General features: G+C 35.3%; 1 protein-coding gene across 2 annotated transcripts in view; it reads right to left on the reverse strand.

Moving 5' to 3' along the window:
- LOC135107011 (S-adenosylmethionine decarboxylase proenzyme-like) overlaps positions 1-17,508 on the reverse strand; it is a 35,126-nt gene extending 17,618 nt beyond the window's left edge. The window contains exons 1-4 of one of the 2 annotated variants that reach the window (XM_064016542.1): positions 17,295-17,506; positions 13,316-13,402; positions 6,864-6,990; positions 1,198-1,300 (exon numbers count right to left, since the gene is read on the reverse strand). In XM_064016542.1, coding sequence (XP_063872612.1) covers positions 1,198-1,300; positions 6,864-6,990; positions 13,316-13,402; positions 17,295-17,428 — 451 coding nt within the window. In that variant the 5' untranslated portion in view covers positions 17,429-17,506. Of the gene's footprint in view, positions 1-1,197; positions 1,301-6,863; positions 6,991-13,315; positions 13,403-17,294 lie in introns of both variants that reach the window. The other variant, XM_064016543.1, reaches the window with a different exon arrangement.
- Between the last annotated feature and the right edge of the window lie 513 nt (positions 17,509-18,021).

Here is an 18,021-nt window from a genome sequence, read left to right on the forward strand (position 1 = left end):
CTTCACCCAGGAAAATATACAGGATATGCCAAATAGTGAACAGATGTTTAGAGCAGATGAGAATGAGAAGCTGACAGATATTTCCATAACTAAGGAGATAGTGAAACAGGAGATAGGCTAAAAAGTTCAAGACACCAGGACCAGATGAAATATATCCCAGAGTACTTAAGAAACGCAAAGAGGTTATTAGTGAGCCATTAGTTTCTGTCTTTAAGAAATCACTTGAGTCAGGTGAGGTACCAGTAATGTGGAGGCAGGCTAATGTAGTACCCATCTTTAAGAAAGGAGATAAAACTTTAGCATCTGATTATAGACCTGTCAGCTTAACTTCAGTTGTAGGTAAAATAATGAAGTCAATAATAGTGAGGAACATAAGGGAGCATTTAGACAAACATAACTTGATAAATCAGTCACAGCATGGCTGCACGAAGGGGAAGTCTTGCCTTGTTAAGTTTTTACAGTAAAGTGTGTGAGGCAGTAGATAATCATGATAGTTATGACATCTTATATCTGGACTTTAGTAAAGCATTTGACAAGGTACCCCATCAGAGGCTCCTGAGAAAGGTCAGAGCACATGAGACAGATGGGAAGGTGTTAGGCTGGATAAAGCCATGGCTAAGCGACAGGACAATTTCCATGACACAGCCCACCTATCTGCCTTCAAACACTCCATTACACATCTATCCAGATCTGGTGCTTTTCTACTTTCCATCTCCTTTAATTGATGTACATATCATGAAGAGACTTTGGGATCCAGGTGCCTGTTATTACTGACTTCTATCATGGAGGTTCCCCCAAAGCAAGGTTGCTGTAGTAGTCAAGGAAACATGGGTATGTTCTACATATCCTGACTCAATTCAGGACTACTACATCATCTTTATAACTAAGGATTCAAGTGTCAGATGCCACTTGAGTAAGCAAATACATGAAGAATCCCAGCAAATTCATCACACACATCAGTAAATAACAGACAAGAGAAAAATAGAGGTATTAGGTACCATCAGCCTTCTAATACAGGTATTAGAAGGCTGAAATGACTTGGCAAAGCAGAAATGGACACTATATCTTATTCTGAGAGGAAAACAAATATAACTAGCATGTATTACAAGTACTTGTTAAAAAAAATAAGCCTCCTGAACAAGTGCAGCTTGTAAATTTAACTTTCTTCGATTTATCTCAAAATACTGATTTTCATACCAGAAAAAAATTGATCCAGCATGGAGGCTTCTTCCTCAAAAGAGCGATGTGGAGACACTTGCAGCTCAGGGCGTTTGAAATTCTTTCTGGAGTAGAACAGATCCTGTGGAAAAGGAGGTTCAAATGAAGCAACAAGACAAAATGATGATGTCAACAACCATGGGGGTTTATGATTCTCAACCCAGACATGGTCATGAACACTGCTTTGTGATCAATTAAACTAACTTGTAACAAAGCAGAGTACATTAGCCATACTGTGCTGGATCCCCCAGGAAAGTTGTGACATCGGAAAACTAGCGCTATCACACAGGCCTGGAGTGACATTAGAATACCTCATTATATAAGATGAGTGGTCATCATCATAGGAAGGTATCCTAATTAAAACATAAAAAAAAAATTAAAAAGCTTAGTTTTTTGTATCATCAATGAAATTGTTACAAGTAAAATGTACATAATATTAAGTTTTCTCCAAGCCTGTGCAGCCCGCCAGAAAGCTTTACATCCAGCATGATGCGCGGTGCGCTGAGCATTGCCTGCACTTCTGCCAGATTTCAGCCCCGGGAGCCTGGTGCCCCCCCCAGAGGAGCGTGGGACCATGCCACACGCTGGACTGAATTTTAGGGCTCAATCTGGCCGGCCACAAATGTCACCTCTGAGGGTCAGGCTGCAGTAGGACTGCCACTTGTACCCTTCACCTAAATTTACACATTTAATGGCTACTTATAAAGCCTTTCATTCTGAAAATCTTGATAGAATGCCTATCAGAATCTATGATTTTCTTTTTTTTTTTAGTGGAATATGAATAAAATCCACAGAAAGGCTAGTCATATTTTCAACAATGACAGTAATGAGTCTCTATTCTATAACCAAGAACACTAAAAATATGGTTGCATGTGAAAATTTGATATGGCTGGTTTCAAGTTACTTTTCTTTCACTACCAACATCTTGAAGATCCTTAGATGACTCTAGATATCAAAGATGGCAAAGGAAAGTTAGTCTTTAATGTAGCATTTCATACTATGACTGTGTAAATTAATATGGAACATCTTTTATTACAATAATCAGAAAGTAAAAAATAAAAGTGGGTTGATTCAGAAATATGAATAATACAGTCTTTAAGAATCCTGTAAATTATCATGGCTGGAAATATGCTAGCACACTTACAAAGAAACTATGGCAGTATCAGTGGAATTGACAATTTAAGGACAGGCTAAATTACAGCCTTTTCCTTTCTTTCTGTATGCTAAAGCATTTTAGTGAACTAAATTATTTATTACAATCAACACAAGTTCAATGCAGCAAAGCTAACCATGTGCAAAAATGTAGATTTAACTAAGATCAGTGAATACTACTACTAATTTATTACTCATAACTTTTAGGCCAAAAAAGAGCCAAAGTAAAAGAAAGGTTAATCAAAAGTTATGAAGTTTAGCTGCCTCTCTGGCTATAACAAACAATAATTGGGCAGTGGCAGTCCCCCGCGCTGAGTGAGCACTCAAGTGTGTGAGAACTCATGTGATGGGGCAGAAGAACAAGTAGATGACAGCATAATACCGAGACCTTGGCTGCTGTGCGCTATTATCTGAGGCGGTTCATGGGGTCACCAGTGGCCTGCGGCGGAGGTGCCATTGACTGGCTGGTTGCTGCAGAAAGATAGGAAGACCAACGGTCACTAAGGGCCATGGTACTTAAGTACCCGGGAAGCTGACCCAAAGTGGCGCCCTCCAACAACACACACCACCAATATTCTTTGGGAATGTGGCTATGTAAGCTGAAGTGTTGTGGTCAGAATGTATCCTAGTATAAGCTTGATGCAGCCTATTTATGAAGTCAAATTAATATAATCTTATAAATTTATTTGCAAAGGTTTTAATCACAACCAATTCCCATTTTGATAAGGAAAACTTTGGCCATTGCACTAGGGAAAGTAACAATGATAACATTATGAAATTAGCTATCTGAATTCCATAAGCAATTTGAATACTGGAACCAACACTCATTCACCACAATATTGATGCTGTTAAGCCCAAGTTGTTTTGAGTCCTCTCAATGAAAGCATGCAACATAGACCATTATTTCAGCCCTACACTGACTTTGTTCACCAAGACCAACTTAGGTAGCAAATATCATACATATACATGAAAATCTATAGTCATGACTGATGAAAAGTCCATGTGCCATCTACACACCCAAAGGCTCAACATTTCATCCATTACAGAATTATCAGAAATCAGCCAACATGTCCCATCAGTTCTAAGGAAAATAGGAGCATGAGGTATCCTCTCAGTAAGAAAGGAAAGATGGTTTTGTTTTGTGTGAAACAATCACACTGTTATTTACAACATAAGTGTTAAATTAAATTCTGTTTCCTACATATCTGCAATTTAGTAAGTCTCAAGTTATTCATCAAGTTACATACATACATATGTAGATATGCCAAACCACTACCTAATAATAATAAAGCTGTATGTAATTTCTATTCTTAAATCAAATTCAAATTGGGATATGTGCACATGCATACTTCCATAGTGCAATTTTAAACTAAAACTAAAATTAAGAGTTATTTTATATCCAATTATATGTCAATCATAACAATATAATAAATAAACTGGGTATTTCTGCAGCTTGCACCAATGAAGCTTACCAAGCAACTTACTCCTTTATTCTAATGTAAAGGTTTAAAGAATAATGTCAATACCTTTAAATAGTATATGTTTTTAGTTTCCTATTGTATGAAAATAGCCTATTCTGATACTATATATATATATATATATATATATATATATATATATATATATATATATATATATATATATATATATATATATATATATATATATATATATATATATATATGTTAGTTAGTTTTTTGATTGGTTAAACAACTTTAAGCAATGTTGTTAGTCATAAAGAACAGAAATAAAATGAAATACTTTGACTTGTTTTGATAGTCAACTGGAATATAATGTGTGTCAACTTCTGATGGTTCCCAATGCTGATTCAGGTTTTGATCTGAGAGAGAGAGAGAGAGAGAGAGAGAGAGAGAGAGAGAGAGAGAGAGAGAGAGAGAGAGAGAGAGAGAGAGAGAGAGAGAGAGAGAGAGAGAGAGAGAGAGAGAGAGAGAGAGAGAGAGAGAGGGGGGGGGGGAACCTATCAATAGCAAGGACCTTTATTTGAGAGCATGGTAATAATAATAGTTTTTATGTTATGGCTGGGTAACACACTCCACAGGCAGGTTGAAATATACTGCTACCACATTATCTATTTATCATAAAGGATGACCAAGAGGAACTGAGCCAAGGCATTGAGAACCCACTTCACTGTTTTTTATTTTTAAAATAAGATATGTTGTCTCAGTTGCTCCATTTGGATATATATATATATATATATATATATATATATATATATATATATATATATATATATATATATATATATATATATATATATATATATATATATATATATATATATATATATATATATATATATATATATAAACTTAAGGAGACAAATATTGGGGTCATTCTAGCCATATTTTCTTCTACGAAAAATTCCTTTCATTCTACACAAAAAAATTATTTGACCAACACTTTTCACCTCTCTCTCCTGTAATGCAAGTGGACCTTCCCTGCCTCTGTCCATGAACAAGGGAGGGTAGAGTGAGAATTTAAGTAAACACTTGCCCAACACTAACCTATTATGCTAAGACAACAGCTAATTTGGAATTTTTTCTATATTGCAGTCAAGCTTAATGAATCAAGGATAATTCTTTGAAGACATTAGTAAAAGATGTACTGAAGACATTAGTAAAGATGTACAAGTACAAAGTAAGGAATTGGTGGTGTGTGTGACTGCCTTGACCCTGTGTTGGGTACTGGACACAGGGAATATCCACCAGACACTTCTTTACACAATCTGCTTATAAGATAAAATCATCCTCAAATTTGAAGTATTTAAATTTCATATCCATAAACAGAACATTTTCACAGTACTACAGTACAATTTAATATAGTGCAGCAAATCCTTTTGCTGCTTATTTACAATTTATTTACTAGAAAGTGAGCCATGAAGATCTTTTGACATGGTAGATTACTGATCTTTTCAATCATTTACACCTTCATTATTCATTACTGGATACCCACACCAAATGCATCTACATTACTGAAAAAGTTAGGTCTATCTACTTGTCACAAATTTTCACACAATCATCATTTTCACAGCTGAACTCCTCAACATGCTGCAGGAAGGGAAAACCTATGCCACTGTCAGCGTAAATGAAAGTACGATTAGGTCCATAAAGAAGAATGAGGAATCAAAGCTGTTTCAGCACCTATACTGATTTTTCTTATTAACAGAGATGATATACAGGCATTTTTGGGGTAGTGTCAATATAATGTGGATTTTAGCACTTCACAAGACCATAATCCCATGAAAAAATGGGGGTTCACTGTACTATACCAGAAATGTACTTAAAAAAAAAAAAAAAAAAAAAAAATATATATATATATATATATATATATATATATATATATATATATATATATATATATATATATATATATATATATATATATATATATATATATATGTTAAATGCAGCAAGAGAAGTATGGCCATATGATCATTGGATGATGAGATTGCAGTAGTAATACTTTTCTTCTCATGTCCATCTCATTACTAAGTAAGAGGCCTTTTAAATTTTCACATTTAGATAGTGTTGATGCCAGCAAATAGTGATCACAAATAAAAATTTTGAGAAAGTAATATGGAGAGAATGAAGGTAAAGCATACATAATTAAAGTACGAAATCTAAAAAAAAAAAAAAATCCATTAAGTATTTCATTTCAGACTGCACAGCTAATGCTGGTCATTTAATTTTTCTGAACAGCAATATTAATTCTCTTCTCAGAGTCTGCACTGTCTGCTCACACTACATAGAGGTTCTCAATTCTTCCCTCCATTTTTCAAACTTTTTTTGGGGGCATTCAGATCTGTCCTTATTACAACCATTCTCCGAACACACACACACACACACACACACACACAAAGAAAAAAAGTAATGAAAAATATAATCTTAACCAGTTTTTAAGAGCATACTAGACCAGTATATTGCAGTATTAAAGAGAGAGAGAGAGAGAGAGAGAGAGAGAGAGAGAGAGAGAGAGAGAGAGAGAGAGAGAGAGAGAGAGAGAGAGAGAGAGAGAGAGAGAGAGAGAGAGAGAGAGAGAGAGAGAGAGAGAGAGAGAGAGAGAGAGAAATCAAATACATAAGTAAATAAGTAAAGTAAACACATAAATAAACAGGGACACAATTTAAAATGTACATTAGTTAAAAATAAATAAATAAATAAAAAATGAGAGCTGCAAAAGAAATCATGTGAACAGCAATTAGATCTGAACAACACTACAGAGAAAAATTCAAGATACTTTACAAACTCAAAACATTACATCTATCCAAAAAGAAAACTCCTTATATATTATATGTAAAATGCATATGAGTAAAGATGATATACAGTCTACCTGAATTTGACTGTGACCAAGTAAAAAAAAAAGAATCAGAACAATGGAAAAATGTTATAAAACCTCAGATTTTTAAAGGAAATAAAAATCTGCAATGGAAATTAATAATAAAAAAAATATATCAGCATGGGCTACTCTTATACCTGTACAGTGTCATATCCAGCATATTCTTTGGCCAGGGAAATGAGCAGCGGCAGACAGCAGAGTGGGGTTGTGGTGCCACACGTCTTAAGGATAAAGCGTCGAGCAGAGATGAACATGCTTGACTCACTGGAAAACACAATTTGTATTTGTGACTTTGGAATTGTACAGTCTGGCTTCATGGCCACTTTACTATACTATTTTCAACTTGTAGAGTCTCATTTTTCTTAAATTATACACTGAAGCATGGATATCAAGTTTATAAATCTAATCTGATATTCATTTCACTCCTAGTAACTCCTGGTAACTTTTAGTAATCTCTTGTAGAGTTGGTAACCCTATTTCTATCAGTCTCTCTTCATAGTTTAGATTCTTCAAGTCTGGAGTTACTTTTGTAGCTGTCCTTTGTATTCTTTCCAATTTCTTAATATCTTTCTTCCTATGTGGAAACCATACTTTGGTATCCTGAATAATCACTCCTAAGTCTTTTCTTCCTTGCTTTTCTTCATTGCTTCTTCTCCCATTTTATAATTCCATGAAGACCTCTTTTTGTTTCTTCCTATTTCCAATACATGGTATTTTTTAGCATTAAATTCAAGTTTCCATCTTCGGTTCCAAGCAATAATCTTATCAATATTCCTTTGTAATTCACTGCAATCCTCTTGGTTCTTTTTATTCTTAAAACTTTACACACATAACTTTGTCAATCAATAAATTCCACTGGCAGACTGATCTGTCAGGAAAACTATATTTCCTCACATCTTTCTTTGCCCTCTTTTGGTACTATTTCTTTCTGTGTCCTTTTAGTGTTGATTGTTGTAGAACCACAAAATCTGTGATATCAATCTTCTCTTCTATACATTAGTACATCATGATCATGGTCTGCATGTGTGCGCATTTGCCTAGTTGTATTTACCTAGCTATATTGTAAAGGGTACAAGCCAAACCTCACTTTGTCCCGTCTCCATAACCATATTAATCCAGTTTCTCTTTAAACATGTGTACACTGTTTGCTGCAGCCACCTCTTCCTTTGAATCATTCCAGATTTCAATAGTTCTATATGGGAAGCTACATTTCTTAATGTCACTTGAACATCCACTCTTCTTTATTTTCTTCCTATGCCCCCTTGTCCATCTCTCTCCCTCCTCCATCTGTGGTACCAAGTCATTTCTGTCTATTCTTTCTATATTGTTTACTAATTTGTACATTGTTATCAAGTTTCTCTTTCTCTTCTCTTGTAGTGTTGGTAAACCCATCTCTTCAAGTCTTTCTTCATAGCTTAAGTCTTTCAATCCTGGTGCCATCTTTATCACTATCCTCTGTATTCTTTCCAGTTTCCATATATCTTTTTTTCTATGTGAAGCCCAAACTACTGTTGTGTATTCTAATTTAGGATGTATCATGGTTGTTATAATTTTCTTCATCATTTCTTTATCTAAATAGTTAAATGTCACCTTAATGTTTGTTAACAAGCTGTATGTGGAGTGATAGTGTGTCCTGAAGCATTACTCCCAAATCTTTTTCTTCATTACTTTTCATTATTATTTCTCCTCCCATTTTGTACTTCCATGAAGGTCTCTTTTTACTTTTTCCTATTTCCAACACAAGGCATTTTCTGGCATTAAATTCTAGTTTCCATCTTTGGCTCCTTGTATGTATCTTGTCAATATTCTTTTGTAACTCCTTGCAGTCATTTTCATCCTTTATTATTTTAATTATTTTTGCATCATTGGCAAACAGGTTTATATAACTATTTAGATCCTCTGTCATATAATTTAAATATATTTGAAACATAATAGGTGCCAACACAGATCCTTGCAGTAACCCACTTGTCACTTTGTGCCAACTTGAATTAGTCTCTGATTACTGTTCTCATTTCCCCCCCCTTGTAAACAATCCTCCATCCACCTCAATGTTGCTCCCTTTAGTCCTCCTCCATTCTCTAGCTTCCACATAAGGCTTTTATGGGGAACTTTATCGAATACTTTTTTTGAGATCCAAATATACTGCATCAACACATCTGTCATTCTCTTGCATTTAATCTATTACTCTCATACAGAAGCTCAGAAGATTTGTGACATAAGTCTCCTTTTCCTGAATCTAAATTGCTTTTCTGTAATTATCTTTTCATCTTCCAGATATTCCACTTGTTGGTGACACCAGTCTATAACTTAATGATTCCATTTTATTTCCCCCTTTATATGTTGGCATTACGAGTACCTCTGCCACTTCTGCTATAATTTCCTGTGTGTGTGTGTGTGTGTGTGTGTGTGTGTGTGTGTGTGTGTGTGTGTGTGTGTGTGTGTGTGTGTGTGTGTGTGTGTGTGTGTGTGTGTGTGTGTGTGTGTGTGTGTGTGTGTGTGTGTGTGTGTGTGTATTTACCTAGTTGTGGTTTATGGCTTATGGTTTTTGGTATTCAGACTATATATCTATCCAGTTTAGTCTTAAAAGCAAGGACAGTTTTGGCATTGACAATGTCTTCATTGAGTTCATTCCATTTGTTCACACTATTGTGAGGAAAACTATACTTCTTGATGTCTCTCCTACAGTTAACTTTCTTCAACTTCTTACTGTTCCCTTGTACACACTCTCTCTCTCTCTCTCTCTCTCTCTCTCTCTCTCTCTCTCTCTCTCTCTCTCTCTCTCTCTCTCTCTCTCTCTCTCTCTCTCCTATTTTCAAGGGTAGGAATTTCCAGCATTCTTAATCTCTCTTCATAGGTCAATTTACTCAACTACAGAACCATTTTAGTGACTGCTCTTTGTACTCTTTCCAATTTTATAATATTCCTCCTTGTATGAGGAGACTTTACCACTGCTGCATATTCCAATCTTGGTCTTATCATGGAAATCAACAGCTTTTTTTTATAATTCCTTCATCTAAATAAGAGAATGCCATTCTTACTCTTTTTTAACAAATTTATCATCTCTCCAGCAAGTTTATCAATGTGTCTGCCCGGAGTCAAATTCTCAGTAACTATCACTCCCAAATCCATTTCTTCTTTTGATTTCTTTAACTTCACACCATCCATCTCATAATGATATTGTATTCTTTTTTTTACTTTTACCAAACTCCATTTCTTTACATTTACTTAAATTGAATTCCATTTGCCAAGATTTATTCCATCTATTTATCTTATTTAAATAATCTTGCAGTATCATACAGTCATTTACATTTTCTACCCTTATCAGCTTAGCATCATCTGCAAGTAAGTTCATATAGCTATCTATTTCTTCATTCATGTAATTCACATATACCACAAACATTATCGGTCCCAACACTGACACCTGTGGGACACCACTAGTTACTTTCAACCAAGATGAAATTTGGTCTTGTATTACAGTTTTCATCTATCATCCACTCCATCCACTCCAGCAGTCTTCCTCCAGTTCTTCCATAATTTTTTTTATATTCCATAGCAATCTTCAGTGTGGAACTTTGTCAAAAGCCTTCTTCAAGTCTAAGTAGACACCATCCACCCATCTGTCTCTCTCTTGCACAATATCAACTACCCTTTAATTAAAGGACAATAATTTCATGGAGCATGATCTTCCCCTTCTAAACCCAAATTGACAGTTTCCCAAAACTTTATCTCTTTCCAATTGTTCCATCCATCTTTCCTTTATTGTTCCTTCACATAGTTTTTCAACAACACTAGTTAATGACACTGGTCTATTATTTAGTGGGTTTTCCTTATTTCCTCCTTTGAATATTGGTGTAATATTTGCTCTCTTCTAATCTTTTGGTACTCTTCCCTGTAACAATGATGTCACCACCATACTGTGAATTTTATCAGCCAGTTGTTCTCTGCATTCTTTCAATATCCAATGTTTGACACTCCATCTGGACCAGATGCTTTATTTACATCAAGGTCTTCCATCATCTTAAGTATTCATCATAAATGACTGGGAATGTACTTAGTATATTCCTCACCAAATTATTCCTTCCAGCATCAAACTCCCTTTCCACAGTAAATACTGATCTGAAACTTTTGTTCATAACCTCTGCCATGTCCTGTGCATCCTTATAGACTTTTCCTTCAACTTTCAATATTGATACACCTTTCCTCTTCTTCATCTTCATCTTCATCACACACGTCGCGGCGTAACGGGTAGCGCTCCTGACTGGGAGGCGGGAGGTCCCATGTTCGATCCCCCAGTAGGTGTTTGTTATTCTGTGGCGAAGCTCGTGCCAAAGATGTATATCGTATGCAGTTCAATCATGTAAACACTATGAAAGTGGTGAAGCTATGTAAATGGTGCAGCTTCTGCCAAAAAAAGTATATCGTATGCAATTCAATCATGTCCACACTGTAAAAGAGGTGAAGCTGCTGCCATGTAAATATATATACCATATATATATATATATATATATATATATATATATATATATATATATATATATATATATATATATATATATGTAAATATGTATACCTTGTAAATCAAGACCCCTTCAGCGACTATCACTGTATTGTCTGCTGCCTCTTGATAAATAAACCTGATATTATTATTATTATTATTATTATTATTATTATTATTATTATTATTATTATTATTATTATTATCTTCCCATTAATATGTCTAAAGAATAGTTTGGGTTCATTAATACACTTTTCTATTATATTTCTACCAAGGTTTCTCCTCTCAATTCTTATTATCTCAACATACTCATTTCTAGCATCAACATATTCCTCCCATCTGCTCTCAGTTTTCCTTTTCTTCCATCTATTCCAAGCATTTAACTTACAATTTCTAGCCTTTTTGCATTTTGCATTGAACCATTCCCTTACCCTTTCTACATCTTGCTCCTCCTCTAGGTACAAATTTTTCCACAGCAGTATTATATATCCTTATAAATTTATCCCATTTTTCCTGAACATCTTTTGCATGTTCAAGGTCTTTACAGTCCATGGCAATAAAGTACTTTCTTAATTTTTTTCAAAATCAGCTTTACTATATCTAAATCTTCATACCTTATAATTTTCATCAATGATTACATTTTAATTTTTCAAATTAAATTCCATCAATATATGATCACTTTTACCTAGAGGGCTATCATAGTGTACAGTTTCAATAATTTCCATGTGTGTGTGTGTGTGTGTGTGTGTGTGTGTGTGTATTTACCTAGTTGTGATTCACAGGGCTGCTCTCTCATACACTTACCTAGTTTTTCCTTGAAGTTGTGTACACTCAACACTGATACTACATCCTTACTCAGCTTGTTCCAAACTTCTAGATTTCTCTGTGGGAAGCTATATTTCTTTGTTACTCAAGCATCTACATTTTCTTAGTTTTCTGCTGTCCTCATGTGTAACTGGTATTTTCTACTTCTCTTAGCAGCAGTTTTTCATTATCTATTTCTTCACTCTATTCCACAATTTATAAACTGGTATCAAATCTCCCCCTTCTCTTCTTTGTTCCAAAGTTGGCAGATTAATTTCTTTTAACCTGTCCTCATGTGTTAATTCTTCCAGTTCTGGAACCATCTTCATTGTCATCATTTGCATCCTTTCTAGTTTTTTCAAATGTTTCTTCTTATGAGGAGACCAAACTGATTCAGCACGTTCCAATTTTGGTCTAATCAAAGTGGTAATTATCATATCTTTATCCAAGTAGTGGAATCCTGTTCAAATATTTCTCGCCACTTTATATGTATCTCTGAATATCTTTTCTACATGCTTCTCCGACTGTTGACTATCCTGTATTATCACTCCCAGATCTTTCTCTTCATATACTTTTATTATTTCTTCATATCATATTTTATATGTCCATTTTGGTCTCTTTTCACTTTTTCCCATTTCAATTACATGACTTTTTTTTTACATCAAATTTCATCTCCCTATCTTACTCCAGTCCCAGATATTAATCAAATCCTCTTGTAGAATTTCACAGTATTTGTTGTTTCTTATGTTTTTGTAATTTCGCATCATCTGCAAATAAGCTCAAATAACTCTTTACTACTTCAGAAAACCAGACATGGTCTTTTATACCCTAAAAGATAAGCAATGAAGGACAGGCCAACAAACTCAGTAACATGAAAAGAGAGAAAAAAAAAAAAGGTAATGAAGAGATGATAGTAAAAGATAAGTAGATATAAATGACATTGTGGAGAGAGAGAGAGAGAGAGAGAGAGAGAGAGAGAGAGAGAGAGAGAGAGAGAGAGAGAGAGAGAGAGAGAGAGAGAGAGAGAGAGAGAGAGAGAGAGAGAGAGAGAGAGAGAGAGAGAGAGAGAGAGAGAGAGAGAGAGAGAATGCTTTATTAAACTTTATTATTTTATGCTTCATGCATTACAAATTGATTGAAAGTATTTAATTTTTATCAACACTTTAAGACATTACCACATAAGTATAAATAATAAAATGTGGATTATATACATGAATAAATAACAATAATTGTCACTTACACTATCACAATAACTTAATTAGGCAAGAGATTTTTTATCAAGATTCTTACCTGAGTACATATGCATCCAGCTCATCATTTGAAGTGGTGGAGATAATTTCACACTTGACCTCTTGCATTATGGTCTCCAGCTGGGATCTGTAATCCCAATATGAAAATTTTTTTTTAAAGTATTACAAGTGAATTAATAAAATATTACACCCTTCCCTTTCTGTGGGTATACATTACTATAATAGGATACATGATACATACAGTACAACATTCACAATGACTGCTTCCATGATATGGCAAGGGTATGGGCTCACGCTTAGGAAGTTATTCTTAAGACATTAACTTCCTGCTAACTGCTTGCCTATCCACATGCCATAGCATTGCTACACTAGACTTTCTTAGACTTTTGACTTTCTCTTATTACTATTCTGATCACCATCCTAATACAAGAGTTGGCCAGTTTTCTGTCTTTCATCCCTTTTACTGGTAAACTATGGAACACCCTGCCTGTTTCTGTTTTTTCTCCTACCTATGATCATTTTTTTTTTAGTTAAGTAGTTTCAAGGCACTTTTCCTTGCAATTTTGAATATTCTTCTGGACTGTCCTCATTAGGGACTGGTACCTTCAGTGGGTTCTTTTTTCCCCTCTTGGCCAATGCCCCTCTTACACACACAGAGAGAGAGAGAGAGAGAGAGAGAGAGAGAGAGAGAGAGAGAGAGAGAGAGAGAGAGAGAGAGAGAGAGAGAGAGAGAGAGAGAGAGAGAGAGAGAGAGAGAGAGAGAGAGAGAGAGAGAGAGAGAGAGAGAGAGAGAGAGAGAGAATCCAGAATTGGAAAACCTGGGTTTTCTTTTAAACCCAACCCACTGGGTTTTTAGGGTTTTTTTTTTTTTTGTTTTATTGTTTTTTTTTGGAGTTTATTTATTTTTTGTTTATTCTTCCTATTTATATGTAAATCAATTTAAATAAGCAATTAAAAGTAATCTATAGTGAAACAAAGGTTTTAAGTGTTTTTTCATGTAGTAGGGACACTGGCCCACTGAGGTGACACTGGCCCACTGAGGTGCCAGTCCCTGAACAGAGTTGAAAGCAGTTGTCAAAAATTACAGGGTAAATGTCTTGAAACCTCCCTCTTGAAAGCATTCAAATCATAGGAAGGAGAAAATACAGAAACAGGCAGGAAGCTCCAGAGTTTACCTGAGAAGGGGCAGAATGACTGTGAGCATACTGGTTAACTCTTGCATTAGAGAAGTGGACAGAATAGGGGCAAGAGAAAGAAGAAAGTCTTGTGCAGCGAGGCCACAGAAGGAGATGAGGCATGCAATTAGCAAGATCAGAAGCAGTTGGCATGAAAACAGCAACAGAAGATAGCAGGAGAGGCAACATTACAGCGACGAGAGAGAGGCTGAAGACAGTCAATTAGAGGAGAGGAGTTAATAAGACAAAAAGCTTTTGATTCCACCCTGTCTAAAAGAGTGGTAAGAGAGGAACATCCCCATACATGTGAAGCATACTCTATATATGGACAGAGTTAGCAACAGGAAAGGTGAGAAAAACTGATGGAGACGTCTCAGAATGCCTAACTTCAAAGAAGCTGTTTTAGCTTGTGATAAGATGTGAAGTTTCCAATTTAAATTAAATAAAGGACAGACCAAGGATTATAACAAGCGTGATACAACCTAAATTGGAATACACAGCAATAGTTTAGGCTTTACATAGAAAAATATATATACAGAAACTGGAAAGAATACAGAGGATAATGACAAAGATGGTACCAGAATTGAAAGACCAGCTATGAAGAAAGACTTGAGGAGATAGGATTACCAACACTACAAAAGAGAAGAGAAAGAGGAGATCTACTAACAGTGTACAAATTAGTAAACAATATAGAAAGAATAAACATAAATGACTTGGTACAACTAATGGAGGAGGGAGAGAGATGAAGAAGAGGGGCATGGGAAGAAAATAAAGAGTGGATGTTCGAGCGACATCAAGAAATACAGCTTCCTGTATCAAACTATTGAAATTTGGAATTATTTGAAGGAAGAGGTGATTTAGGCAGTGTACAAATATTTAAGGAAAACTGGATAAATATGGTTATGGAGACAGGTCAAAATGAGCTTTGGCTCATGCCCTGTACAAGTACATACACTAGGTAAATACACACATTCATTTATTTATATCTAAAGAGCAGCACAGCTGTTACATACTTCACAGCCGAAATGTATTCTATAGTTGCCACAACCAAGAGACATGTGTGCGGGGAGTCATTCCTCTACTTCCAAGTGGTACTGGTGAAGCAAAAATGCTGCATCCAGACTAAGAAAATGCAGCTGTGTCCTTGGAGGAAGAATAAGAATTCTTCCTCCATGGCTGTGTCAATGTCACAAGGCGGAGGATTGTAGGGCCTACATGCAGGACTGCACACTTTGCGCATGTGCAAGCAGTCTTGCCTCATGATTGGTGCAAAAAGTCTTGCCTTGTGAATGCCCCGCCACCTTCTCATCAGCTAGCCTAATGTAACCTAACCTAACCAAACCTAACTAACCAACCTGACTAACCCAAACCTTACCTAACCTAGCCGATATAATGTGTTATAATAAATAAGAGACCATACCCTGTAATTTAGTACACGGTAGTTAGGTTAAGGTTAAGGTTAGGTTAAGCTAGATTTGTTAGGTTAGGATTGGGGTAGCTAATGCGAAGGTGGCCGGTGGAGATCCATCACGCGGCGAAATTGCTCGCAGTCACTCAGTGTGCGGGGACTTTAGTGCGTGCTGGCCCTCCCCAGAGGATGGGGGTAGATGGTGACTCATCAAGTTCTCTCTTGCATCATCAACCGATTTGTATGTTTTTTTTTTTTCCTTTAATACATTAAAGAAATACATTTTACTTGGAAGTTACTTATATCACGGTGAAATTTTCAAAGCACGCTTAACAGTTTAGTCGTTCGAAAACTCTTGGGTAAGTAGGCAGGGGACTGCTTGAAAGTTGCAGCTACGACGTCACGGAGTTCAGACGAAGCGCAGCCGCCAGTGAATGGTTGGGATTGGCTGCTGTGACATCAGCGTAGCCAGCCAGCACTTCAGTGAGAATGGTAGTGTTTTTGCCTAAAAACTTATACAAATTCATAATACATCAAAGCTTATCGGGATCTTGAAAGGGATGCACTTTTGGCAAATTTCCACTAAATTTAATGACTAGACATTAAACTTATTTTTAAAGATTTGTAAAAGGAAAAAATAAAAAAAATACTGCGGACATACCTATCTGGCTATATTACTCACAGGATCTCCAACTGGCGCACCCGTCCCCTAGCTCGCATTCCGCTCGCATTCCTACTTAAGAGACAGAAATTTTGTGACAATAAAAAAAAAAAAAAAAAAAAAACATCCGAATTATTCGAAACTTGTAAATAATGCCGCTATCACACGCCTATCATACAAAAAGTCGATTATTTAGATCGAGATGCACATGTTTGAATTGTAATAAATAAATAAATAAATAAATAAATAAATATATATATATATATATATATATATATATATATATATATATATATATATATATATATATATATATATATATATATATATATATATATATATATATAATAGCCAGTAAAAAGTATAATTATCAGTTTTCCTTGTGTATAAATGAAAATAGCAAGAAAATAAGTTCAGTAGTAGTAGTAGTAGTAGTAGTTCTTGAATAATAATAATATAATATAATATTAATGATAATAATAATAATAATAATAATAATAATAATAATAATAATAATAATATTATTATTATTATTATTATTATTATTATTATTATTATTATTATTAAAAATAATAATAATAATAATCCTTTAAAAAAATGTCCTTTACCGAAATTAGGGAGTGTGTTGAACCATTCTTAATGAACAACTTAATGTCTAGACAATACAGATGCATAAGCCAGCCATCCCAAACCTTTGGTCTAGTGATGTGGCACCACCGCAGCTCAATACAGCGGACGAGGCACCTCACTCACCCCACAAAGCCGGTCTGCCTACCTTGGTATTTTCCTTAGATCACAGTTAGAAGTCATTCCATCCTTTCTAGTAAACCATACTTCCAACAGTTTTTCCACACCCTCGAAGAAATGAGTATTGTTATCACCAATCATGGTTGCGAGAGACTGAGACATAGCGATGCACAAAGAGGGAAGCACAGGAACAGTCAACCACTTGCTAGCCGGAGTAACACTGCACTGACTGGTGGTGGTGTTGGCCTCCCGTCTCAGCTATATAGCCTTGGACCACGGCAGCGTCCGACTAGGGAAAATTACCCAAAACTCTTGAACCAAGCAAGATAAGGGAGATGCATAGGATCCCTGTCTTTCATACAAATATAAGCATATATGGCTAATTACATGTATAGCCGTCCGACGGTGGCTAAAGTAGATGTAAAGTAGTCTGCGAGCTCTTGAACCAAGCAACTGTAGAGGAAGTCCTGCTGAACCCTACCTCACAGACTTGTGTAACTCAAGATCGGCCTCTTGAAGCAAGTAAGATAGGGTAAGCCTTGAACACACGCTAGCTGGACAGCGACGAAACATGACGTTATGAATACTATTAATGATCTCAGTAGTCTTTTCTGCTTTTCTTATTAGTGTACTGCCTGTGAACCCTGCCCCACAGATACATATGACTCGGTTTACACGATATATATATATATATATATATATATATATATATATATATATATATATATATATATATATATATATATATATATATA

The sequence above is a fragment of the Scylla paramamosain genome, chromosome 14, assembly GCF_035594125.1.
Source record: "Scylla paramamosain isolate STU-SP2022 chromosome 14, ASM3559412v1, whole genome shotgun sequence".
Lineage (NCBI taxonomy): Eukaryota > Metazoa > Arthropoda > Malacostraca > Decapoda > Portunidae > Scylla > Scylla paramamosain.